At 57.7% G+C, this 25206-nt stretch overlaps 1 protein-coding gene across 1 annotated transcript; it reads left to right on the plus strand.

Annotated features, from left to right (window-relative positions):
* The first annotated feature begins 427 nt into the window (after positions 1–427).
* SLC8A2 (solute carrier family 8 member A2) lies at positions 428–25192 on the plus strand. The gene is given in 13 exon segments (XM_042919628.1): positions 428–464; positions 467–580; positions 583–1100; positions 4636–5016; positions 5018–5222; positions 5225–5300; positions 11911–12333; positions 16125–16228; positions 16388–16405; positions 17667–17791; positions 18064–18163; positions 22295–22573; positions 23766–25192. Coding segments are annotated over 13 exon segments (2757 nt in total). The 3' UTR covers positions 24143–25192.
* The last annotated feature ends 14 nt before the right edge of the window (positions 25193–25206 follow it).

Consider the following 25206-nt stretch of genomic DNA (forward strand, 5'->3'; position numbering starts at 1 on the left):
AGGCATCCCATCCGGGCGGGTTCCGGAGGGACGCTGTTAGAAACAAAGCGGCAGCCGCGGACATTGTCGTGTGTGTGGCTTTCTGGCAGACACGCGTCCTAGGGCTCCTGGGTGCCCAGGTACCTGGGGGTGGAAACTGCCGGCCAACAGGGTGCAGGACGTCCAGCCGCAAGTCCCCGAAGTGGCGAGAGCAACATCCACTCCGCCAGCAGCCTGTGACGCCCGTCTGTCTTTATCCTCCTCTCCCGGTCTCTGTCTGGCGCTCTCTGTCTCGTTGCGTCCCTGTCCCTCTGTGGCTCCCTCTGTCCCCACCCTCCCCCTCCCGGCCCCCAGCAAGCCTGGGGGGGGGGGGTCCCGTGTGAATGGGCAGGGTGTGTGCCCCTCCCCCACACTTCTTCCTCCTCCCCCACAGGACCCGACACCCTCCATGGCTCCCCTGGCCTTAGTGGGGTTTGCACTCCTCCTGGGACGGCCCCGTGCTCGGGGGCGGCCACCCCCACCCCCTCCCTGCCACCTCCCCCGGCCAATGACAGCGATGCCAGCACAGGGGGCTGCCAGGGCTCCAACCGTTGCCAGCCGGGGTGCTGCTGCCCGTTTGGGAGCCTGATGACCCGTCGCTGGGTGACAAAGCGGCGCGGGCCGTGGTCTACTTCGTGGCCATGGTTTACATGTTCCTGGGCGTGTCCATCATCGCCGACCGCTTCATGGCGTCCATCGAGGTCATCACGTCCAAGGAGAAGGAGATCACCATCACCAAGGCCAACGGCGAGACCAGCGTGGGCACCGTCCGCATCTGGAACGAGACCGTGTCCAACCTCACGCTCATGGCCCTGGGCTCCTCAGCCCCCGAGATCCTGCTGTCGGTCATCGAGGTCTGTGGCCACAACTTCCAGGCGGGCGAGCTGGGCCCAGGCACCATCGTGGGCAGCGCCGCCTTCAACATGTTTGTGGTCATTGCCGTGTGCATCTACGTCATCCCAGCCGGCGAGAGCCGCAAGATCAAGCACTTGAGAGTCTTCTTCGTCACTGCCTCTTGGAGTATCTTCGCCTACGTCTGGCTTTATCTTATCCTTGCCGTCTTTTCCCCCGGCGTGGTCCAGGTGAGCAAGGACCCATCGGCACCTGCTCGGGGCACGTACGTCGGCAGAATCCAGAGGGGTGGCTCCCTGGGCCCGGAGACTTGGTTCATGCGTTCGCAGAAATGCATGCTCACATCGGGGAGGGCCACCAGGTATGGTCGTGCAGGTCACGCACTGCACAAGGGCGGTGGGCCGGGAAGGCAGTTTGGGGCCCGAGTCCATCGAGTGGGCCCCCGCCACGTCTGGAGGGCTCCCGCAGCACCTGGAAAGGGCTCATCTGCCCAGAGGGGGCGGCATTTTGCAATATACCCGTCCAGAAGGAATGGCTTGAGCTCTTCTAGCAGTGCCATACGTGTTGACAGAGTCCTTGTGACCTGTGCAATGGCTACCACAGGTCACAGCCTAGCTAGGTATTTGCCAGGTACAGAGTCGTGGCTCACAAAATTCACTCATCGTTCATAACCGATCTCTGATGTTAGGATAATTTATGCCGCATCGCTGAAATTTACACTCCCTCCGGTCCAACGCAGGTATGAACCCAGTCCGCTGCAAAGACCACTTTGCACGATTCGTTCCGACAGTGAGACACAAGCTGGCCCCACCGCTCCATAACTCACACCCCCGCCCCCCATTCACATAACCATTCGCCTCTCGTCTGTCCAGCGTCTTAACCGCGCTCCGCTAAGTCTCCCTGGAAGACGTTTGCCTAAGTCATTTCCCACAACCCCAAGACTGCCACCTACATCTGCATAATTTATTTATGGGTCTGGCCCAGTTCGTTCACACACATGCATAATTTATGTGAGGCTACCCAGAATTCCTTCACACATGTGCACAATCTAGTCACCCAGATCTGTCAGGTTTTGCCAATTATAGTTGCGTGTCCAGGAAGGAGCTGAGTGTTAGAAGCATAAAAATTCCTTGCAGGTGTTATAGAAACAGAACTGAGGGACCAGTAACCGCAGAGAGCTGAGGGAGAGATAGTAGCACCAGAAGACAGGGATGAGAGAGGGAGAGAGACAGTTGGCTGCCGTCGACTCACGACTGTGACGGTGAGTTTCCTGGCTGCCAGGGTGAAAAGTACAGAAGGGGGCATCACACAGTCCTCAAGCACGGTTAAAGAGGACGGCGTCCTGACTCGGGCTTTCAAAGTGGTCTCTGATGAGGATCTAGAGCAGAACTAGGACAAGGATTTTAGACACCACGAGCCGGAGGAGGGATAGGAATATCCCTTTGCTGATGTGAAATACTTACGTAATAAGAGAGAGGTCTTCGAGAGTCTCGCAGTTCGGTGCGTGGAGCCCGGAGGCAGACACGCTCGAGTCAAACCCCGCTTCTGCTGCTTCCCAGCTGTCCCTTGGGCAAGTTCCTCAGCTGCTTTGTGCCTCAGTTTCCCCACCGGTCACCTGGGTGTCGCCACAGTACTGACGTCAGAGGGCTGTGTGGGGATCGAATAAACTACACACGTGGAAGAACTCGGGACGGCAGGCCTAGCACAGAGTAAATGCGAGCTATCCCTCCCATCACTAAACTTGCCTGTGCCGTTGGCCAGAGGAATCTCTCGTAGAACAATGCGCGTTTCCACATGGAAGCGCTTCGGCACGGCCACTTTAAAAGTCGTGATGTGGGAGCCAGCTGCTGGCACCTACTTATACTGAACAAGTTTGGGCTCAGGAGGAAGAAAAAGATCAGGAAACAAGCCATGCAAGGAGTTGAGCAGGAGTGGGTAGCTACAAGATTAAAAATAAGTGTATTCAGCATATATTAAACCATACAGGAAAATACTTTGTATATATATAACAGAGTTGAGTTCTAGACTCCGACGATTAGAAGATTTTTCACCTGAGAGAGAGAGCGAGTTCATGCGCACCGGTGGGGGAGGGGCAGAGAGAGGGAGAGAGGGAGAGAGAGAATCCCAAGCAAGGTTCTGTGCTGTCGGTGCAGAGCCCGATGCCCAGGCTCGAACTCACGAAACGTGAGATCATGACCTGAGCCGAGATCCAGAGTCAGCCGCTTAACCGACCAAGCCACCCAGGCGCCCCTCCAGCAGGAGGTTCGGAAGGTGAGGCAGGACGTGGGACAATTCTGTATTGTGTGGGACCACCCCATGAGTCGCTGGATGTCGCCATCTGGGACCGTATCCCCCTTCTCCAGTCACGGGGGCAACCCACAAACACCCCTAGATTGGTGAGAGCCCCCCCCCTCTCGGGGGTGTCCTTGTGCACTGAACCTGTCCCACTTCTCCCGCAGGGTAGGCAGGTCCGTGGGCCCATCCGCAGTGGGTGCCCTGGAAAAAGGAGGTGAGCCTCCTAGAATCCCCCTTTTCTTTACCTGCAGGGAGGAAAGCACATCTTCGAGGTTTGGGATGGTCTTCTGATTACGGGAGCATTCCCCTGCCCTACACATAGTGGCCAGTTCCGAGGCCAGAGTTAACGCTACACCTTGCGTAGAAAATTCAGCTGCCTTTCACAAACCTGCCTGCTGGCTTTGTGAGGCTCCCGCCTTCTCTCTGAGCCATCAGGAAACCCAGCGACCAGGGGGAGGGGTGTGGGGATTGGTTGGATCTTCAAAGATAGTTTCCCTTCTGGGCCCAGGTTAAAGATACCTCCGGGGGCCAGCTGACGGTAAATAATCTTCCACCTCTTCCTCCTGATCTTTAATGAGGAGGGTGACCGTGGGCGGAGGAGTCCTGGACCTGCACAGGTAGAATGATGGTCATGTTAATTTTGAGCTCTTGTCCATGTGTCCGGAACCGACAGTGCTAAGCGCTAGGGGTACATAAGCTCATCCAGTCTCGGGGCCGTTCCCATTTTTACAGGCAAGAGGCTGAGCCACACTTGCCGCTTCTAGAAGCAGGATCTGAACTCTGCGTTGCCTTGTCTCTCTGGGGAGATACAGCATGTAAACACAGGAGGAGCTTGTTTTATGGGGCTGTAATAGGAGCCAGACTTGTGCCTCTTTTGAGAGTCAGAGTCCCGTCCCTAAGGGCCAAACGGATTCTAAGGAAGGAGAGTCCGGCAAAGGCTGCATTGGCGGGCGGGCGGGGGGGAGGGGGGGCGGAATCGGGGAGCTTGGGGAAGAGGTGAGCGGCCCCGGGTGGCGGGTGGGGTTTGGACGAGTCCGGGCGTCCCAGGTGAGGAGGGGTGCGGGGGAAACGGAGCGGGGCGAAAAGGCCGGAGGGAGAGACCGGCAGGAAGGGACACAGGCTCCGCCCCCCGGGAAGAGGCAAACACCAGCCGACACCGAACGAGACGGAGGCAGGGAGAGAAGGAGACGACGGCCTGGACAGAGAGACAGAGGGAGACGGGGCGAGGCGGAGACGAGCAGACCGAGAGCGCAGCAGAGAGGGACGAGGCGGGGCGGGGACCGAGATGGGGACGGACGCGGGACGGGGGGGGGGGGGGGGGGGGGGGGCGGAGAGGGGGCGCCCGGCGACCACGCCCCCCGCCCTCCCCCGCCGGCGCCGGGCGGAGAGAGCCGCGGGGGCGGCCCGACGGCGGGCGGCGAGCGCGCCCCCTGGCGGCGCGGCGGTCCTGACCCGCGCGGCCGCCCGCAGGTGTGGGAGGCGCTGCTGACCCTCGTCTTCTTCCCGGTGTGCGTGGTGTTCGCCTGGATGGCCGACAAGCGGCTGCTCTTCTACAAGTACGTGTACAAGCGCTACCGCACCGACCCGCGCAGCGGCATCATCATCGGCGCCGAGGGCGACCCCCCCAAGAGCATCGAGCTGGACGGCACGTTCGTGGGCGCCGAGGTGCCGGGCGAGCCGGGCGGCCTGGGCCCCGGCCCCGCCGAGGCCCGCGAGCTGGACGCCAGCCGCCGCGAGGTCATCCAGATCCTCAAGGACCTGAAGCAGAAGCACCCGGACAAGGACCTGGAGCAGCTGGTGGGCATCGCCAACTACTACGCGCTGCTGCACCAGCAGAAGAGCCGCGCCTTCTAACCGCATCCAGGCCACGCGGCTGATGACGGGCGCCGGCAACGTGCTGCGGCGACACGCGGCGGACGCCTCGCGCCGCGCCTCCCCGGCCGACGGCCCCGGCGAGGACGAGGACGACGGCGCCAGCCGCATCTTCTTCGAGCCCAGCCTCTACCACTGCCTGGAGAACTGCGGCTCCGTGCTGCTGTCCGTCACCTGCCAGGGCGGGAGGGCAACAGCACCTTCTACGTGGACTACCGCACCGAGGACGGCTCCGCCAAGGCCGGCTCCGACTACGAGTACAGGTGGGTCGGCTGTTCGCGGCCGCGGGCCCGGCGGTCTCCCCGGCGACCTCCGGCGCCCACGCTTCCCTTGCTGTGCGCGCAGGCCTGCACCGTTCGCTCGCTCATCCGTTCGCTCTTGCTCTTGCTTTTTTTTTTTTTTAATGCTTTTTATTTGAGAGAGAGAGAGAGAGAGAGCGGGGGAGGGGCAGAGAGAGAGGGAGACACAGGATCTGAAGCGGGCTCCAGGCTCCGAGCTGTCAGCCCAGAGCCCGACGCGGGGGCTCGAACCCACGAACCGCGAGATCATGGCCCGAGCCGACATGGAGAGCCTCTCGCCCTCCCCACCCCCTCCCCCTGCCAGGTGGCCGAGTCCGGGACACTCTTGTGGGCATTTGCCACACGCTGCTGGACAAGCCACATGGCGTGGCCGCGCCCCGCCCACAGGCTGCCTTCCCATGTTTATTATCTACCTGTGGGTTTTGGGGGTTGACATCACCCTGTGTTAATTATTATAGCTCCCTGACATGTACCGTCACCTGCTGGAACAGGTTCCCCTCCCCCCCACACACACACACACGCACACGCACACACACGCACACACACCATTACTAAAGTAAAAAGGTTTACTGAGCACCTACCATATGCCTGCGGGGTATACACCATGGAGAACAAGACAGCTAAGGTCCCTACCCTCAAGTTGCAATAAGGTTATAAGCCATTAAATACATAAAAACATCAGGGGCTGGTAAGCGCCATGTGGGAGAACTAAATGAGATAAGAGGAGAGAGGCAGTGCCCAAATGAGCCCCAGGCCCTTGGTTTCTGCCGCGGAGAAACGCACCCTTTGCACCCTCCTGAGTCTCGCTGCCCGGCTCCCTGCCTTCGCCCCTGTTTTTGAGCAGACCTGTGATCTTGCCCCGTTCGGCACTTCCTGCTGAACACCTACTATGTGTCAGGGACTACATTTTTTTAAAATTTTCTTAATGTTTATTTATTTTTGAGACAGAGAGAGACAGAGCATGAACGGGGGAGGGGCAGAGAGAGAGGGACACACAGAATTGGAAGCAGGCTCCAGGCTCTGAGCCATCAGCCCAGAGCCCGACGCGGGGCTCGAACTCATGGACCGCGAGATCGTGACCTGAGCCGAAGTCGGACCCTTAACCGACTGAGCCACCCAGGCGCCCCCTATATTTTTTAACGTTGGTTTATTTTTGAGAGAGACAGAGCGTGAGCGGGGAGGGGCGGAGAGAGAGGGAGACACAGGATCTGAAGCAGGCGCCGGGCTCCGAGCTGTCAGCGCAGAGCCCGACGCGGGGCTCGAACCCACAGACCCTGGGTTGTAGAATGATAGCTTTAAGGTATATTCTGCTGGCCGACGCGTAGGTGTCTCATAGTTTCCTACGGTAATGACGACACTTCTCACGGGTCTCCCACCTGCCAGGAACGGACCTGGGCAGTGGGGACCGGCCGTGAATGCAACACGTCCCGGCCCTGCCCAAAGGCAGCTGACACTCTCGCGGGAGAGACAGACCATTGGGAAGCAGACACCGAACACGTACAATGTCAGTGGCGAGGGCTGTGAGGAAAGCAGAGCGGAGACTGGGAGGCAGTGCTGGTGGCCGCGCTGTTGACAGGGTCCCCTCGGCCACGTAGTCGGCCACGCCTCCCTTTAGCGCTTCTCGTCCTAGGGCTGAGTGCTGTGTTTCGCCAATCTTTCCCTCCGCCACCTCGGATAGCCCAGTCTCCCCTGCGTGCCGCTGTCACGCCTTCGCGTCTTTCCACCGCTTCGGGTATTTGTGGGTCACTTCCCCCCACCTAGGGCAGTCCAGGACCCTCGTATCGGGCCCGTCCCCATTCACTTCTCCTGCCCTTCCGCCCACCCCCTGCCTTCTCCCGAGTGGGGCTCAGGATCTCCTTCTGTCATCCTGGAGCACGGGATCCCTTTGGCCACCCGCCACCTGCTCCCTCCAACCTCCCCCTACCATCCCCCGCCTCCCAGCCTCCTTCGAGGGAAGAAAAGGCATTCGCCAGATTGAGGTGTCTGCCCTTAGCCCGGCCTCTTCACTCTTGCACTCGTACCCACACCCCTGGTCTGCACTGCCCGCCCCCCCCCTCCCCTGCCAAAGGTTTTGCAGAAGGAAGCGAGTGCGGGTATCACCTGCTGTAATCAGAGCCCGCTTTCTCATCTGCAAATGACCTCAGTCCTGAGATGTTTGAAGTGCAGCAGTAAATGCTGCTCGGTGGTGGAACCGAAGAGCGAGGAAAGGGTGACATCTTCCTTCGGCCCCTGCTCTCCCATCCCAGGTGACATTCACAGACCTGGCATCACCATTCAAAGGCTGCTGAGGTCCGGGACCGGGAGGGAGGGCACCTGGGTTCCAAGATTAGCCCTGGACCCTGTTCGTCAGGCAAGTTCCTGCCTCAGTGTGGGCAATCAGGGCTGTCACGCACAGTTATTGAGGTTGTGCACTGCATAAGAGCACCCCATCTAAGAAAGCTCTGTTCACAGAGCGGACATTGCAGACTTGTATGTCTATTGTGCTAATGTCCTGATTCATGGAAATCAAGTGTCCTAAAGAAGGGATGCCTTTGTCTGATTTGCCCACAGGTATCATAGAGATTAGGGTGGTCGAAGGGCCTCAGTTTCTCCCAGCTTTTAAAAAGTTTACTTATTTATCTCTAAACCCAATGTGGGACTCAAACTCACAACCCCGAGATCAAGAGTCCCATGCTCTACTGAGTGAGCCAGCCAGGCGCCCCAGTTTCTCCAAATTAAAGATGATCTCCGAGGCACCAAAATGGCACAGCTGTCCCAAGACTCTGAGATTGAAGCCCCCGTAATCCTCACATGCCAAGGATCTAAAGTTCTCAGATTCCAAGACTCTCACATTTGGATATATATTTTTTAAGTTTATTTATTTATATTGAGACAGAGGGAGAGAGCATGAGCAGGGGAGGGGCAGAGAGAGAGGGAGAGAGAATCCCAAGCGGGCTCCATGCTCAATGCGGAGCCCGGTGCGGGGCTCAGACTCACAAACCATGAGATCATGATCTGGGCCGAAACCAGAAGTCGGACACTCAACCACCTGAGCCCCCCAGGCGCCCCCACATTTGGATAGTCTAATCCGTACCCCCAACCAGTCTCGGATGCGATGGTCCAAAACCTTTCGTCTTCTCAGGTTTTGCGCATCCAGTGTTGAAACGGAAGCCCATCTTCTATATTTCCATCACGCCTGGTTTCTAAAATCCCCGTGTCCTTTTTCTTCCCAACCTTCTGTTTTGGAAAAAAAAAAAAAAGAATTCACACCTACACAAGGGCTGCAAAAATGGTTCCAGGAACCCTCTTATAGCCCTCGCCCAGATTCGCCAGTTGTGCAGATTTCATCCTGTGCTCATTCACGCACCCCTTCCAGTTAATATGTAAGAGTATTAATAGTTGTGCCACTATATGGGAATGAGTTGCAGACAGCAGGGCCATTCGCCCATGAATACTCGCACGTGCATCTGCTAAGATGTAGGACAACCCCCCCCCCCCCACCACCACCACCACAGTCACAGTCCGGTCGTCCCGCTCAGGACACGTAAACACCGAATCCATATTACTACCCAATCTACGGTCCCTGTTTGCATCTTCCTGCTGTCCCTGTAACATCCTTTGTGACCCTATTTGCACACGCTCCCTCCTTGCCCGTCCAATCCAGAACCCAACGTTGCATTTGGTTGTCATGTCTCTTTAAAAAAAAAAAACAAATTTTTAATGTTTATTTTTGAGAGAGAGACAGACAGACGGAGCGTGAGCGGAGGAGGGGCAGAGAAAGAGGGAGACACAGAATCCGAAGCAGGCTCCGGGCTCCGAGCTATCAGCACAGAGCCCGATGCGGGGCTCGAACTCGTGAATCGCAAGGTCGTGACCTGAGCTGAAGTTGCACGCTTAACTGATGGAGCTACCCAGGCGTCCCTGTCGGGTCTCTTTAGAGTTCTTCAGTCGGGATATCGATCCCTTGGCTTTTCTCTGCCTTTCATGACCCTGACACTTTTGAAGACAGGCCAGTTAGAACAGCCCACAGTTGGGCTTTGTCCGATGTTTCCTCATGACTCAGTTCAGGGGGCGCACTTATTGGCAGGAATTCACGTAAGTGATGCTGTGTCCTCCTCAGTGCATGATATCAGGAGGCCCACGACACCCGCCTGCCCCACTGCTTCTGATGCCACTTTAACCATTTGGCGAAGATGGCCCTAACATCCCCACCTTCTACTATCCCTTCAGTTCATGTTTCTGACATCCCATAACGTTAGAATTCTAAGATCTTTTTAAAGTTTGTTTATTTTGAGAGAGAGAGAGAGAGAGAGAGAGAGAGAGAGAAAGCACACACAGGAGCAGGATAGGGGCAGAGAGACAGAGAGAAGCGAGAGGGACACAGAGAGAGGGAGAGAAAGGGGATCCCACGCTGGCTCTGCACCATCAGCAGGGCTCAGACCCACAAACCCCGAGATCATGACCCGAGCCGAAGTCGGACGCTTAACCAACGGAGCCGCCCAGGCGCCCCTCTAAGATTCTAATCTTCATATACGCATATCACTAGCTAACTTTGGTTGAGTGCTTCCCTTGCATAATAGCTCAGTCCTTATCACACCCCCAGGAGGTAGGCACGGTTATTAGCTCCACTTTACAGATCGGGAAACTGAGTCTCAGAGGGGCTGCACATCCTAACTGCCCGAGATCCCACAGCTGGCACAGCAGCGGAACCCGGCTTGGAGCAGGTTAGCTCACGGGGCTGGATGCCTTGGCCACCATGGACAGCGTCTCCCGAGCTGAAGGCGGCCACGACAGGGAGTCCCTTCTCTGTCCACTCCAGGCTTATCATCTGGTTCTCCCTCTTTGCCAGAACCTTGGGGTCCCTCTGCGCCTCCCACAGAGCCGACTTCTTCTGGAGAATTAGAGCCCGGGGCCTCTTTCTCACGAAAGTGACCACAGTAATGATAGAGGACGCTTCTGGATCACATAGCCCTGGCACCGGTGCCTGTGGTGCGTGGTGGGGAGGACCGGGAGGGGAAATTATAGGTGGTCAAGGTGCATTTACAGCCCAGAGTCATTTTGATGCCTACAGCCCTGCCAGGAGCCCAATCATGTCCTGTCCCCTCAACGTTTCACTCGGACTACTCCGAGGTCGCTCATTCCCTCCCCTGCCCCATTATAGGGTATCTCGAATGTGCTTCAGAGACACAACCGATGCCCTTGTAGATCTAAGCCAGCTCACATCCTTCCCCTCCTCAGAGGCCTGCCATGTTTCCCATCCCACTCGGCATAAGCACCAAAGTCCTTAGCGTAGCCCACCAAAGCCCCGTGACATCTGCCCTGTTGTTCCCTTTGTGATCTCATCTCCCTCTTCCCCTTACTCCCTCCACTGGAGCCACACTGGCCGCCTCTCAGATACTCAGATACATCCCTCAGATACTCCAAGCGACTCCTGCCTCAGGACATTTGCACTGGCTGTTCCCTTTGCCAGGGATACTTTTCCCCAGATCTCCTCCACACGGCTCCCACCCTCACCTCCCTCAAGTCTCTACTCAAATGTCACCATTCAGAAACGCTTTCCCTGACATCCTAACACAACGCCTTCCCGCGCCCTACCCTCTCGTCTGTTTTCCTCTATTTTTCTCCATTGCACCATCACCACCTGCCAGTTTATATAATGTTTGCTGTTTATTTGCCTCCTATACTAGAATAGAAGTTCCACCAGGGCAGGGATGTTGCTCTGATCTGGTTTTGCTGTGGTTTCCCCCAAGAAACACTAAGAACAGTGCCTGGCACACAGCGGGTGCTTAACAAATACCTGTTGAATGAATGAACTGGAAATAACTTATTACATGTGCAACGGTCACTGTGATGTGACTCTCCCACAGGCCTCCGAGCCCCGGGAAGGAAGGGCCTCTTCCCCGCTGTGTTCCCAGCACTGCCCAGCACAGGGCCCAGAGCAGGTGCTCAGGGAGTACTTGTTGAATGAATGAGCCAAGTTAAACAGTGGACTCGCTGTCGTGGGCATCCAGGAGCACACAAAGGTTTTCATCAGAAGTGTGAACATGGCAGCTCTGGACCCTGGATCCCTGCCACTCCCAAGTGTGGTCCCTGTAGCCCATGGGAGCATCCACATCCTGTGGGAGCGACTTAGGCATGCAGTCTGGAAACTCAAAGCTGCTGAGCCAGAAATCTGCATTTTAGCAAGATCTCCCAGGGGGCTCGGGGGCGCCTTAAGGGCTGAGAAGTGTGGCTGTGGAACACTCCAGGCTCTCTCCACTCTGGGATTTTGCATGTGCTGTTCCCTCTGCCTGGAGCACTCCTGCCCGCTGGAAACTCCCACAGGAAGCCGGCGCTGATTTCATTTTCATCGTTCTCTATGTAATGCTGGCGCTCCTAATCCTCACGGATTCCATGGTGGGAGGGACCAACCCTTATCTTGTTCCCCTTCTGCACCCCTGACTATGTGTCTAACACCCGGCCAGTCTCATACTTGTGAGTTTTCGGTGGCGCCTTTCCCTCCTCCAGGAAGCCCACCCTGACTCCCCTCCCTCCCAAAGAGCCTTTGACCAACCTTCACCCCTGTTTTGTCCCCTCCCCTCCCCTCCCGCCGCAGCGAGGGCACGCTGGTGTTCAAGCCGGGCGAGACACAGAAGGAGCTGCGCATCGGCATCATCGACGACGACATCTTCGAGGAGGACGAACACTTCTTCGTGCGGCTGCTGAACCTGCGCGTGGGCGACGCGCAGGGCATGTTCGAGCCCGACGGCGGCGGGCGGCCGAAGGGACGGCTGGTGGCGCCACTGCTGGCCACCGTCACCATCCTGGACGACGACCACGCCGGCATCTTCTCCTTCCAGGACCGCCTGCTGCACGTGAGCGAGTGCATGGGCACCGTGGACGTGCGCGTCGTGCGCAGCTCGGGCGCGCGGGGCACCGTGCGCCTTCCGTACCGCACCGTGGACGGCACGGCGCGCGGCGGCGGCGTGCACTACGAGGACGCGTGCGGCGAGCTCGAGTTCGGCGACGACGAGACCATGTGAGCGCGTCGGCCGGCAGCCCCGGGGCACCGCGGCGGGAAGATGGGGCGGGGCCGAGGGCGCGGGCACGGCGGACGAAGTGGGCGGGGCGCTGGCGGGGCGGGGCCACGGAATTGGGGCCGGGCCTTGAGAAGTGGGTGGGGCGTGTCCATATAGTGGGCGGGGGCTGGTGGGAGGCGGGGCAAGGCCTAGGGAGGGGGCGGGACAGAGGCGGGGAGGGAGGAGACAGGAGTGCCGGGGCGGGGCCAAGGTGAAGGGGCGGGTCTTGGGGCGGGCCTAGGGGAGGGTGGGGCTTGTGGGTAGGAGGAAGGCTCTGGGGAAATAGCTGGAGACTCAAGGGAAATGTGAGCGAGGCTTTGGGAAAAAAAAGACCGAGTAGGAATGGTAGGGCCTGGGAAGGTGGGGGCAGGGCCTGAAGAGACCCTGAAGAAACTGGAAGACTGGGATTTGGGGAAGGCGGGTGGGGTCGGGGCAAGTGCCCTGGTTAACAGACACAATAACGCACACACCGGCACACACAGAATCACAAAGCTACAGACACGCGCGCTGGAGCACAGTCAGGGGTGGTCTCACGCTCAGACACGCGGCCACCCCCTTGCACAGATGCCCGAGTCCCCTCTGTGTGCCTGCAGCCTCACATCCCCCGCCGCATGCCTGGCGTGCAGACGGCGCCTCCCCCCCCCCCCCCCCCCCCCCCCCCCCCCCCCCGCTTTGCCTGCTCTCTTCCGCCCCCGCACGCCCGTCTGTCTCCCTCCTTCTGCCGCCCACGCTCCTCCCACCGAGCAGAGCCCCCGCCGCGCTCCCTGCCCCCTCCCCCTCCCAGCCTCTGGGCCTTGGCCTCCGCTCAGCTTCTCGCTGCTCTCCCCGCCTCTCCATCCCTCCCTTCGTGTCTCCGCGTCTCTCGCTGTTGGCAGGCCCTCTCTGGGGCTCTGTTAATCTCCGGATCTCGGTCCCCAGTATCTCGCTGACCCGGGTTATATTTCAGTGACGGCCTCTCCGTACCTTTCCATCTGCCTCTCTGCCTGCGTTGGGCTGAGAACTCGGGTTGAGGGCTGAGGGCACCATCCCGGACCCCACTTGTCACATTCTAGAGGCAGGGGGAATGGAGAGAGTTGTCTTTCTGCTTATCCTGGTCCTCCCTGTAGTCTAACCGGCTTCCCTCTTGCTGCTGCGACCCCACAGGCCCTCTCCTCCCCCACACGGCTTCCCCAGGCTGGGACACCCTCTGCCCCCGCCCCTACCCCTGCCCCCACCCAGTCTTCCAGCTGTGGCTTCAGAAGACAGAGAACAGGAGGCTAATTAGCGTTTAGGGAAACACATCCTTCCTTTCCCGGGCAGGCGCTAATTAGAGGTGCTTGGAAGCAGCCCGGGGCCAGAGGGGTGGCCCCAGGGAGGATCAACCCGGAAGTGGAGGAGAGACGCCCAGAGATGGGGTGGTGGGGAGAGAATGCAGAGAGAAAGAGAGAGAGAGAGGCGCTCAGAGACAGAGAAGACCTAGAGAGAGATGGAGACACAGAGAGAGAGCAACAGAAGCAGAGAAAGAAAGAGACGGAAAGACAGGAACGTTGATACAAAGGGGGAAGGAAATTGACACAGAAGTACGTGGAGAGAGAGGAGAGGGATTGAGAGGCTATGATCCGGGAAGCCTGAAAGGAAGAGACAGAGACCTTCTTACTGAGAGAAACTCAGGGGAACTCGGGGAGGAGAGGTCTTCTTGATGCTTCAGAGAGTTTGGGTCAGAGAGAGGGACAAAAGACAGGGTTGCGAAGGAGACCGGTCCGAGTTCAGAGGCTGGGAAGGGCTGGAGAGTGGGGTTTGCAGGACGCAAGGAGGGCATACGTGAGGGTGACAGAAGATCGGCCTGGGGAGAACGGCTGCTTCCTTTGATCTCGGGAAGCCCTGCCTTAGTCTAGCCCGAGTCCCTCTTGCTGTCCCCTGCCAGTTGGGTTTCTCCTCCCTGGGTTCCATGAGGGCGCGCCCGTCAGGATGCCAGTTGTTGGCATGGGTGTCAGTCACCGGGCGTCAGTGGATCCCGGCGTGTCTGCGAGAGAGTGAGCGTCGGAGGTGTGTGTGTATCACCCTGTCAGCGTGTCGCGGGGTCGACAGCTGTCTGCACATGTCAGGGTGTGTGAGTAGCATGTCTCAGGAGACCCTGCTTCCCGCCACGGTGTTCCAGAACCTTGGACAGCTCCCAGTCCACTTCTGAGGCTGGGGGTGGCCATTTCTTTCTGCCCACAGAAAATTAAAATATCCTGAGACCAGAAGGGGGTGAGGGTGGAGGTGGGCATATGTCCCCACATGGCCATCTTGTGTGCATCTGTCTCTACATGGGTGTCGCTGTATCCTGTGCGTTTGTGTGTTGAGATGGGTCCATTGAGTGACTGTCTGATCGAGAGCGTTTTGCTTGAATTGTGGTGACTTTGGCGGTTCCATTCTGCAGACGCTGAGACAGGGAGAGGGGAACACAGATAAAGGAAGGCAGAGAGCTGGGAAGAGACTGAGACAGACAGGGTCAGAGATGGAGACAGAGAGAGAGAGACTGAAGGGGATAAAAATAAACAGACACCCGAGAGCCATAATGGGCGAGATGTAAGAAAGGAAGAGTCTACACGGAACCACAGTGGGGCTCTGCAGGTTGGCGAAGTCGCCGAGGCTGCGGTGGGGGTGTTGTGCTAACAGGCATCTGGTCTGTGTGATTTTGCCACTGCATAGGGAATGGCTGCGGGGTGTGATGGTGTGTGGGTGTGGGCGGTGTTGATTGGCTTCTGCTGGGTGACTGTGTGGGCTGGCTGTTTGTGTTTCTGGGTTCTGGGGCCGGGCCTCAAGGTTCCTACAGCTGAAAGGGCTGCTAGCGGCAGGGCCGTGGGTTTTCTGGGATTGTGGGTCTTTGTGAGTGAGGGGGGGTGGGCTGTGTGCCTGGAGGGCACGGACAACTCCTGGCTCTTCCCCCCCCCCCCCCCCCGCACCCCCTGGTTACCATAGCAGCGCGGATGCTGAGAAAATCAATCAGCGCTCAGTTAATCCTCAGAATGTGGTCAGGACAGAGGGCAGCAAGGAGAGGGCCTCCTGAACTGAAGGATTAGAGTTCACAAATGTTTGTGGAACAGGCACCGCTCTAGGCATTGGGGGGGGTGCAGCAAAGTACATAAATGAACAAAGATCGCTGCCCTGGTGGAACTTACTTTTTTTTTTTTTTTTTACATTTTTAAAATATTTATTTTTGAGAGAGAGAGAGACAAAGCGTGAGCAGGAGAAGGGCAGAGAGAGAGGGAGACACAGAATCTGAAGCAGAATCCAGGGTCTGAGCTGTCAGCACAGAGCCTGATGCGGGGCTCGAACTCACGGACCACGAGATCATGACCTGAGCTGAAGTCAGTCTGACGCGTAACCGACTGAGCCACCCAGGCGCCCAGAACTTACTTTTTTTTTTTTTTTTTTTTTTTAGAACTTACATTTTAATGTGAAGAGACAAATGGCAAACCGTAAACACAATAAACATATTCGATGGTTTGTTAGAAGGTGATATGGAACAAAGAGCGTGTACAGCAGGGGAAGGGGGCCAGGCGTGCTGAGGTCGGGACGGGGATGGGATTTCAATATTAAAGAAGGTGGGGGAAGTGAGCTTCATTAAGAAAGAGGTTTGAACAGAGATCCAGAGGCACTGAGGGAATGAGCCTGGGGGAAATTGTGGGGCCTGGGATGGAGGGGCGCTCCAGAAATTGGGCAAGTGGAGAGTTACCTGGCGATTCGGGCTGGGGCCTCATGCTGGGTGCTTTTCCTCCCCGCTCAGGAAAACTCTTCAGGTAAAGATAGTTGATGACGAGGAATATGAGAAAAAGGATAATTTCTTCATCGAGCTGGGCCAGCCACAGTGGCTTAAGCGAGGGATTTCAGGTGAGGGGTGACAGGGATGCTGTGGGAGAGGGAAGGGGTCCAGGGTGTGTGTGGGGGGGGACCCTCAGAGGCTCCATTAGTGGCTGCTCCTTCAGGCTCGTAGATCTGAGCTTCCCAGGGAAGCAATCTCACCTTCTCTCTGTCTCTGTCTCTCCCCAGCTCTGCTGCTCAATCAAGGTGAGTGGAGTCACCGCCGGGCTTTGAGTGCAGGTTGACTGCAGGGGGGGTCTCGGGAGGAGGGTCATGGCCTCAAGCTACCCTTTGAGGTCACGTTTGAGGCAGGTTGGAGGTGAGATAAAGGCAGACTCAGAGCTGGTGAGGGTTGGAGTTGATCTCAGAGTTGGTGGGGTCCATTGAGTTTGGGGCTACAGCTGGGGGTTCGGAGGCCAAGATCATGTTTTGTTTGTAGTGCACGTTGGGGGAATGGTAGGTCAGGATCCTATCTGGGTTTGTGGTGGGATCAGATTAGAATTGGGGTCAGATGTAAGTCAAAGCCTAAGCTGGGGTTTGAGGTGAGTTGGGGGGAGGGGCGGTTATGGTTAGAATTGAGGCCAGGGTGAGAGATTGGGGTGAGGATGGGGGCAGCTGCTTGAACATAAGGGACAGAGTAGTTTGGGAGTTGAGATCAGAATCTGGATTTGGAGTTAGGATTAGGGTCAGACTAAAGTCGCATTAGTCAGGGTAAGTGATAGGAGCTGCTGTAACAAATAGGCCCCCAAATCCCAGAAGCTTAACCACAATAAAAGTCATTGCTGGCAGAGTTTTCTGAGAGTGTTCCTGGTTGGGGTGGCATTCCTCTAAGAGTTAGGGTTAAGTTGGTGCTGGGCTTGGAACAAAGGACCAACATGCTTTGGGGAGACAGGTGAGCTGAGGGCCAGCTATAGGTGGGTCTGGGTCCAAGATCTGTACCAACATTGGCTCTCCCCTCTTTCCTCACCACCTCAAACACACTCAAGGATGTTTTTCAGAGCTTAGATATAGAGACAAGGCCTCCTCCCACGAGGGTGGTGATGATGATGACGGTGTTGGTGATTTTAACAAAGGAAATAACATTTTAGACTATTTTTGTGTGCCGGGCACTAAACCCTAAGCACCACACGTGAAGTAACTCCTTTAACCCCTCACAACCACCCATAGGTGGCTACTGTTGTACCTGTTTCACAGATATGAGCACGGAGGCACAGAGAGGCTAAGGCATTGCCCGGGGTCACACAGCTCCCTCCATTTGAAGCCCAGAGCCTACCAGCTGAACTTCATGGACCAGCTGGGTCTTAGGTTGAGGAAGATGGTGGTCATATGGGGACACTGGGGCAGGCTGGGGGCGTGCCACCGCGGAGGCTTCCTAAGGGACAGCTGACAGAGTTTTCTTTCTCAGTGGGAACAGATAGTGAGGGCATCACAGGCCCAGTGGGCCTAACTCCCATCCTTCATGCTGCAGGGGATGGGGACAGGAAGCTGACAGCCGAGGAGGAGGAGGCTCGGAGGATAGCAGAGATGGGCAAACCAGTTCTTGGGGAAAACCGCCGACTGGAGGTCATCATCGAGGAGTCATATGATTTTAAGGTGACTTTCTGGGGACCCCAGCTTCCTGGAGTCTTGGGGAAAGTCTGGTAAGAATCAAGTAGGAGGGTGATCTAGGGTCCGAGCCGATCCCTCCGCCAGCACCATGGACAGCAACACCACCTTTTCCCTTCTTGCCGTGAACTGGGGTGTGGGGAGGTTGAGGACCCCTGAGCATGGGCTGTGAGCCCCAACCCCAGTGTTCCTCAGGGAGCCTCAGGGATGCGCTGAGGTGGTCACAGGCAATGGTCTCTTCCCCTCCCTTTCATCCTCAGAACACGGTGGATAAGCTCATCAAGAAAACCAACTTGGCCTTGGTGATTGGGACCCATTCATGGAGGGAACAGTTTTTAGAGGCAGTTACAGTGAGCGCAGGTAAGTGGGGAGGGAGGAGAGAGGAGAGAGAGGGAGGGATGGGGAGACAGAGTGCTGGGGAGGAAAAGAGAGAAATGAATAGAAAGAGAGAAAGAGGGACAAGAAGAAGAGGACAGAGAACGATAGAGAAGAGAAAGAGAACAAGGACACAAAGAAAAAGAAAGAAACAGGGAAAGATAAGGAACAGATACAAACAGGAGAGATGGACACACACAAGGAGAGAGGTGCAGAGAATCACGGAGAGAGACAGAGACACGGAGAGAACATGAGGGGTGTAGAGAATGAAGTCAGTAAACTGCAGAGGGCCAGAGAGAGAGCGAGAGAGGGATACACAGAGAGAAAGGCAGCCGGAGGGGTGGAGGCAGAGAGCTGAGGGGAGGAGAGTCCCAGCTGGGCTTTCTCCTGGCGTCAGATGGCTGGAGGGTGGGAACAGGTTAAACGTCATGGCCTCCTCAGACAGCCTGGGCGCCTCTGTTGCCACGGAGACAGTCAGGGTCGGGGGGGTGCATCCCAGCTCTCTCCCACCTGTGCGGGTTTCGCCCTCCTTGGGTCTCAGATGGGCCCACACTGCCCCCCTGTGGCCAGAGACACCGTGGCGCTTGGATTCACGGGTTCAGTCTTGGGAGACCAACATTGGCCCTTTGTGATACAGATTGGGGAAACTGAGGCCCAGCAGCAGAGGAGGGACTGGCCTGAAGTCCCACAGGGAATGAGCTGGAGCTCAAGGCTTCTCTGTCCCTTATACAACATCAGGCCTCCTTCAGGGAGGCCTAACTGTAGGAACTGAAAATACACTAGGAATTGTGGTTGAACAGGGAGATCGAAACAAACCAGGCTTTGGGAATGGAAATATACCAGGAAGCGAAGTGATGTCTCTCTCTGAAGCCACATTCTTTCAATATCTATTTCTTTATTATTATTATTCTTTTCATGTTTATTTTTGAGAGAGGGAGGGAGCAGGGAAGGGGCAGAGAGAGAGAGAGGGAGACACAGAATCCGAAACAGGCTCCAGGCTCCGAGCTGTCAGCACAGAGCCCGACGCAGGGCTCAAACCCATGAACTGTGAGATCATGACCCGAGCCAAAGTCAGAGGCTCAACTGCCTGAGCCACCCAGGCACCCTCCAGTATCTATTTCTGGGGGATCCTCTGGACTCAGCCCTGTTCACGACATTGCTGGGGACAAAGAGATGATTATGACGGCATGAAGCCTATTCTCACAGTGCTGATAGTCCAGTGGGGGGAGACACACATGCCACAAGACAGTGACAACCCAGAGCAGGCAGGGCTGGGCCAGGGGACCTCAGGTTGCTGCGGGAATCCAGACAGGAGGTTGACCCAGCCTGAAGGTCCGGGAGGGCTCCCTGGAGGAGGAGGCTTCTGAGCTGCGTCTTCACATTGGAATAAGCCAGGAGGAGGAAGAAGACGGGGAAGTGTTGCGGGCAGAGGGGGAAACCAAGTACAGAGTTTGCAAGTACCCTAGGTCGTGGCGCGTTTGGGGAAGGTGACTAGGTTCGGGCGTGAAGAAACAGCCTCAGGAGCTGGAGGTGGGCAGAGCCCAGACCACGCAGGTCCGCGTAGGCCACTGCAGGGAGCTGGGGTGTCATTTCGGTGCAAGGGCGGGGGGACCACGGGGCATTTTGAATGGGGGAAGCTCCAGGCTTCCCCAAGCCGGAGGGAGCTTGTGGAAGGAAGGAGAGGCTGGGATGGGGGGTGGGAGGGGGGGGAGTTGAGGCTGTCCAGCTGGCAGGAGGTGGGCCAGGAGGAGGTGATGAGGGATGGGAGCCAAGGACCGTGGGGAGACAGCACTCCCTCCGGGCTCAGCGGAGAAGAGAGGGTAGCACAAAACTGAGGCTGCGGGGTGCGAGACGTTGGTGGTCGTGGAGGTGACTCAGCTGGTGGGTCGGTAGGAAGCAACCCATTAGATCAGAGGAAGTAGTGGGGTGGGGGAGGGTAAAACCCTACCAGTGGTAATAATCCTGATGACGACATCATGATGGGGACCGTGGAGCGCCAGGCAGCCTTTGAAGTCCATCTCCTGTCTGGCCTCAGTCAGCTAATGCTCCCCAAGTTTCCAGCTCGGTCCTTGATCATTCTGAGCACTTTGTTCAACCCGTGCCCCTGCCTCCTTGCCGCGAGCATGAGACTGCTTGAGGCGCTGACGGAGAGGGGCGGGTCTCACCCCCTTGGATGACACCTTGTGTCCTGTCTTGCACCTTCAAAGGTGCTTCTGTATTTCCTTTACCTCCGGGCCTCAACCGGATGCTCTTTGCAGGGCGGCCTTGGTTTGGAGCATCTGTGAATCTCCCCAGGCACTAGAAGGGGCCTTTCGATAACAGCCGTCAGGCTGGAGATGCCCCGGGCTGCGCAGAGGGTACTTTACGTGGCCCGCCTCGTGCAGTCATTACAGCCCTCTCTTGAGGCGGGTCCAGTTTTTACTCCCATTTCTCAGATAGGCATGCGGAGGCTCAGAGAGGTTAGGACACGGATTCAGGATCACGCAGCAGATCCAGAGTTTGGAACCAGAGACGTGGCTCCAGAGCCACAGGCGTAACCGTGAGGCTCCCTCTATGGGAAGGGCTGGAGAAGAGCCTCCCCTGATGGGAAAGGCTGGAGGAGTCTGCAGAGACCAGAGCCTTGAGTGCCAGGCACAGGAATGTGGGCCTCGGTCTAAGGGCAGTGGGAAACCAAGGCAGGATTTGAAGCAGGGCAGGGAAAAGCCCCCGGGAGATGCAGTGATAGCAGCCCTTCCCTGCCAAGGGTGCGTTCTCCCCACTCTGACTTTGGCCACGTCTCATCACCGTGGCCAGTGAGGAACGCATTCAGCGGCAAACAACAGAAAACGCAACCACAAGCAGCTGAAGCACCCTAGAGGTTACTTTTGTCACAGAACAAAGGAATCCGTAGGAGGCAATAAAGAGTCAGCAGCTCAGTAACATCATTAAATGCCCAGGCTCCCTCTTTATTTCTCTTTCCCACTCTCAACCTTTGCCCACATGGTGGCAAAATCGCTGCCGCATCTCCAGGCGTCAAGCTCGCATTCCAGGCGGGGAGAAAGAGGAAGTAGGGTAGCAAGAAGGGGCAGCGTGCCTGCTGCTTTGGAGCGTCCAATTCCACTTTTCCTGGGGTCGCCGCAAAAGTCCCCTTCTTTGAAAGATGGCGCGAAGCATGAAGAAACCACTTAGTTAAGCATTTGCAAACTTTAAAAAAAAAAAAAAAAAAAGACAAGAGACTAAGTGAGCTGGAAAAGGGGGAGAGGGATAGATGACCCGAATTCCCGAATCCGTCAGTGTGTCCCCTGCTGGCTGACAATTCAGAGGAGCTTGGGTGGCCCTCCCCTCGTCGCCGTGGCTCCCTGCCTTTTGCTACCTGGCTTGCTCTGCGTGACTGATCCAGAACTACCCTCTTCCTTATCGGCGTCCTTCCGGGAGTAGCGCCCATTCAATTCGTTTCCCGCTTCTCATTCATTGCTTTGTGCTTCTCAGTTTAGGGCAAGGTAGACAAACGATTTCATGTGGGCTTTCCCCTGACACAAGTCCCAAGTGGCAGGTCAAGGACAGGTCGAATTCAGTCACAGCAGGTGATACAAACACCACGAAGGGCCGGTGAGGCGTCCTTTACAGCGTTCAGAAAACACCTGTGTGACACAGTGCCCGTGTCAGGAAAGCCAGAGCTTTCCAGAAGCCCTCCGCTTAGGTCTCCTGGCCGGGCTGGGTCACATGGCTGCTGTTGCAAGGGGTTCTGGGAAAGCAAGCACCTTTAGCTGAGCATGTGGCTACCGTTAGCTACAATGAGTCAGAGGAAGTCAGTATTTCCAGCTGTAGAAATGGCTTTCTGTAAATGGTAGCTATCAAGGCGTCTGGGAAAAGGACTGGGTTTTTTTGGCTAGGGATGTGGCCTAGTTTTTTTTGGCTAGCGGCAAGGGATCCTGGCAAGCCGAGCACACAGCCTCCAGCACCGAGGGATTCTAGAAAAGCGAATATCGGTATCTGGGCTCCTGGCCGCAAGGAATTCTGGGAAGGCAATGCATTTTATAGAGCAGAATTTTCCTGAACAAAACGGGGGGGGGGGCCTCTGTAGGCCAGGAAGAAGGTGGCCTGGGTGTGTGCCCCAGCTGGGTCGTGTGCCCACAGGGGACGAGGAGGAGGAGGAGGACGGGTCCCGGGAGGAACGGCTGCCTTCCTGCTTTGACTACGTCATGCACTTCCTGACGGTGTTCTGGAAGGTGCTCTTTGCCTGCGTGCCCCCCACGGAGTACTGCCACGGCTGGGCCTGCTTCGGCGTCTGCATCCTGGTCATCGGCCTGCTCACCGCCCTCATCGGGGACCTTGCCTCGCACTTTGGCTGCACCGTCGGCCTCAAGGACTCTGTCAACGCCGTAGTCTTCGTGGCCCTGGGCACGTCCATTCCTGGTAACCCCCCTGGGAAACCGCTTGTCCGGGGAGAGTCTCAGAGAAGCCCAGCAGCAGAGCCCGGGAGGAAGGTTGTGCAGAAATAAGGTGGTGGAATCCCACAGAACCCGGATGGTGGGTCCCACAGAAACGCAGTGAGGGAGCAGGAGAGAAACCAGGCAGGGAGGTCCTGTGATTCAGTAGGTAAACGGAATCCTCCCCAAAAGCAACCGTTGGGATGTCCCGTGGAACTAAGGTATTGGGAAACGTAGAACCCAGACAGTGGGCTCCATAGGAAGCAGGGGGCGGGGCCTGTAGAAAGCAACTTTTTTTTTTCATGTTTATTTTTGGAGAGAGAGAGAGAGAGAGAGAGAGAACAGCGGGGGAGGGGCAGAGAGAGAGAGAGAGAGGGAGAGAGAGAATCCCAAGCAGGCTCCAAGCCCGCCCTGAGTGTGGAGCCTGACTCGGGGGGGCCCCCCGTCTCACCACCGTGAGACGACGACCTGAGCCGAAAGCAAAAGTAGGCCGCCTAAACCCGCTGAGCCACCCAGGTGCCCCAGAAAGCAGCTATTGTGACTGGCTCTCCGATGCCTGCGCTCTATACCGGAGATTTGAGTTTTTAGCGAGATGTTGAGACGTGGGTGGAGGCCACAGAAACGGGGCTGCGTGCTGGACAGAGACCAGGTGGGGAATTGACAGGAAGGGGGTTGCATGTGGGTGGAACCGAACACTTGTTGTCCCACCAGCTGGCGATGGGGTGATGGGGCCAGTAGAAAAGTAGGCAGTGGGTTCAGGCAATGCAGACAGCGATTCCTATGGAAAGCGGGCGGCGAGTCCCATAGAAAGCAGGCAGCAGACCCCACTGAATGCAGAGACTGCGATCGGACGGTGGTTCCACCGGAAGCAGGCAGGGGGTGCCATAGAAAGTAGGCAGTGGTTACCACTGGATGCAGACAAGTCCCATAGAAAGCAGGCAGCGAGTTCCAGAGAAAGCAGGCGGCGGGTCTTGCAGAGCGCCCGGCACGGGCACGATGACCCACTTCGTGGCTTGCTTGGGGTCAAGGGCCTCAGGCGGGGAGCTGCGGCCGCGGGAGGCGGGGTCTGCCCGGGGGGAGGTGGGGGAGGGGCACCGGGGATGGTGTCGGGGTCTCCTGGAAAGCTGGCCTGGGGGACAGGCTGGGCCCCTGTGACCGCCGTGTCTCTGCCCACGCAGACACGTTCGCCAGCAAGGTGGCGGCGCTGCAGGACCAGTGCGCGGACGCGTCCATCGGCAACGTGACGGGCTCCAACGCGGTGAACGTGTTCCTGGGCCTGGGCGTGGCCTGGTCGGTGGCCGCCGTGTACTGGGCGGTGCAGGGCCGCCCGTTCGAGGTGCGCACCGGCACGCTGGCCTTCTCCGTCACTCTCTTCACCGTCTTCGCCTTCGTGGGCATCGCCGTGCTGCTGTACCGGCGCCGGCCGCACATCGGCGGCGAGCTGGGCGGCCCGCGGGGCCCCAAGCTCGCCACCACGGCGCTCTTCCTGGGCCTCTGGTTCCTGTACATCCTCTTCGCCAGCCTCGAGGCTTACTGCCACATCCGGGGCTTCTAGGCCCCCCTCGCCCTCCCCCAGAGACTCGGCTGCCCCTGCTTCGGACCCGCGTCTCCTTTTGTCCTCCAGAGAGATTCGGCCTCCTCTCTCCTGGGACTCAGCCTCCCTGCCTCCTGGGAATTAATATCCCTGCCCTCCGTCCCCACTAACATCCTCGTCCCTTCCCCTCGGGGGTCTCCCCGAGATACCCACAACTGCCGCCCAGCCCTGGTAGCCACTGTCTGCACCCCCGGGGACATTGCCACCTCGAGGCCCCTCCCCAGAGAACCGCCCCCTACCCCTCGACCTTCTAGAGAATCTGTAACATCTGTCTCCCTCCACACCCAGCCTTGCCCTATCCCTTAAGGCCCCCTTCCTCTAGAGGACGCCCCCCCCACCACCGCCACCACCGCCAGGGACCTGTGCCCCAGAGCCTCCGAACCCAGCCCTCCCTGGGGGACCTTTGAAGGAGGCTGATCCATCCCAGGATGTCCCTGATCTCGGCCCTTCTCCCCAACCCTCAGGGAGCTCTGTTCAGCCCCCGAGGGTGGGGCGGAGGCACAGGTAGGTGCGTGCAAAAGGGGGCCACGCCTTCCCTGATTTCTCCACTCAGGCCCTTGGGAGGACACTAATTCTCGAGGCTTGGAGAAGGGAGGGGAGAAGTGTGGGGTTTCGGAGCTGGAGGAGGCGCATTTGAACCTGCAACTTCTCACATTCCAGCGCCCCCACTCGCCTCCACTACCTCCTAGAGCCCAGCCACACCTTGGAGGGGGGGGGCCCTGTGTGTATATATAGTGTGTTTGGGGGAGGGGGGGCACGGGAGGGTGCATGTCTTGGGGAAAGGGGGTGACAGACTTTCCTTTTGCGAGGGCAGCAGACTCCCCCAGCCGTGAGAACTGGCTTTGGGGAGGAGGCCGGGAATCGAAGGGAGTCCAGCGATCTCCCCTGACAATCTAGAAGGCTCATTTTGCCCTCAGTGCCAGCCAATCCGGGCAGGACCCTCGAAGAGGAGACCGAGGGTCCCAGAGGACCAATGCTACAAGCCAGCAAATGCTGCCACATCTCTGCCTGATGGGGAGCAGGGG

The sequence above is a fragment of the Panthera leo genome, chromosome E2, assembly GCF_018350215.1.
Source record: "Panthera leo isolate Ple1 chromosome E2, P.leo_Ple1_pat1.1, whole genome shotgun sequence".
Classification (NCBI taxonomy): domain Eukaryota; kingdom Metazoa; phylum Chordata; class Mammalia; order Carnivora; family Felidae; genus Panthera; species Panthera leo.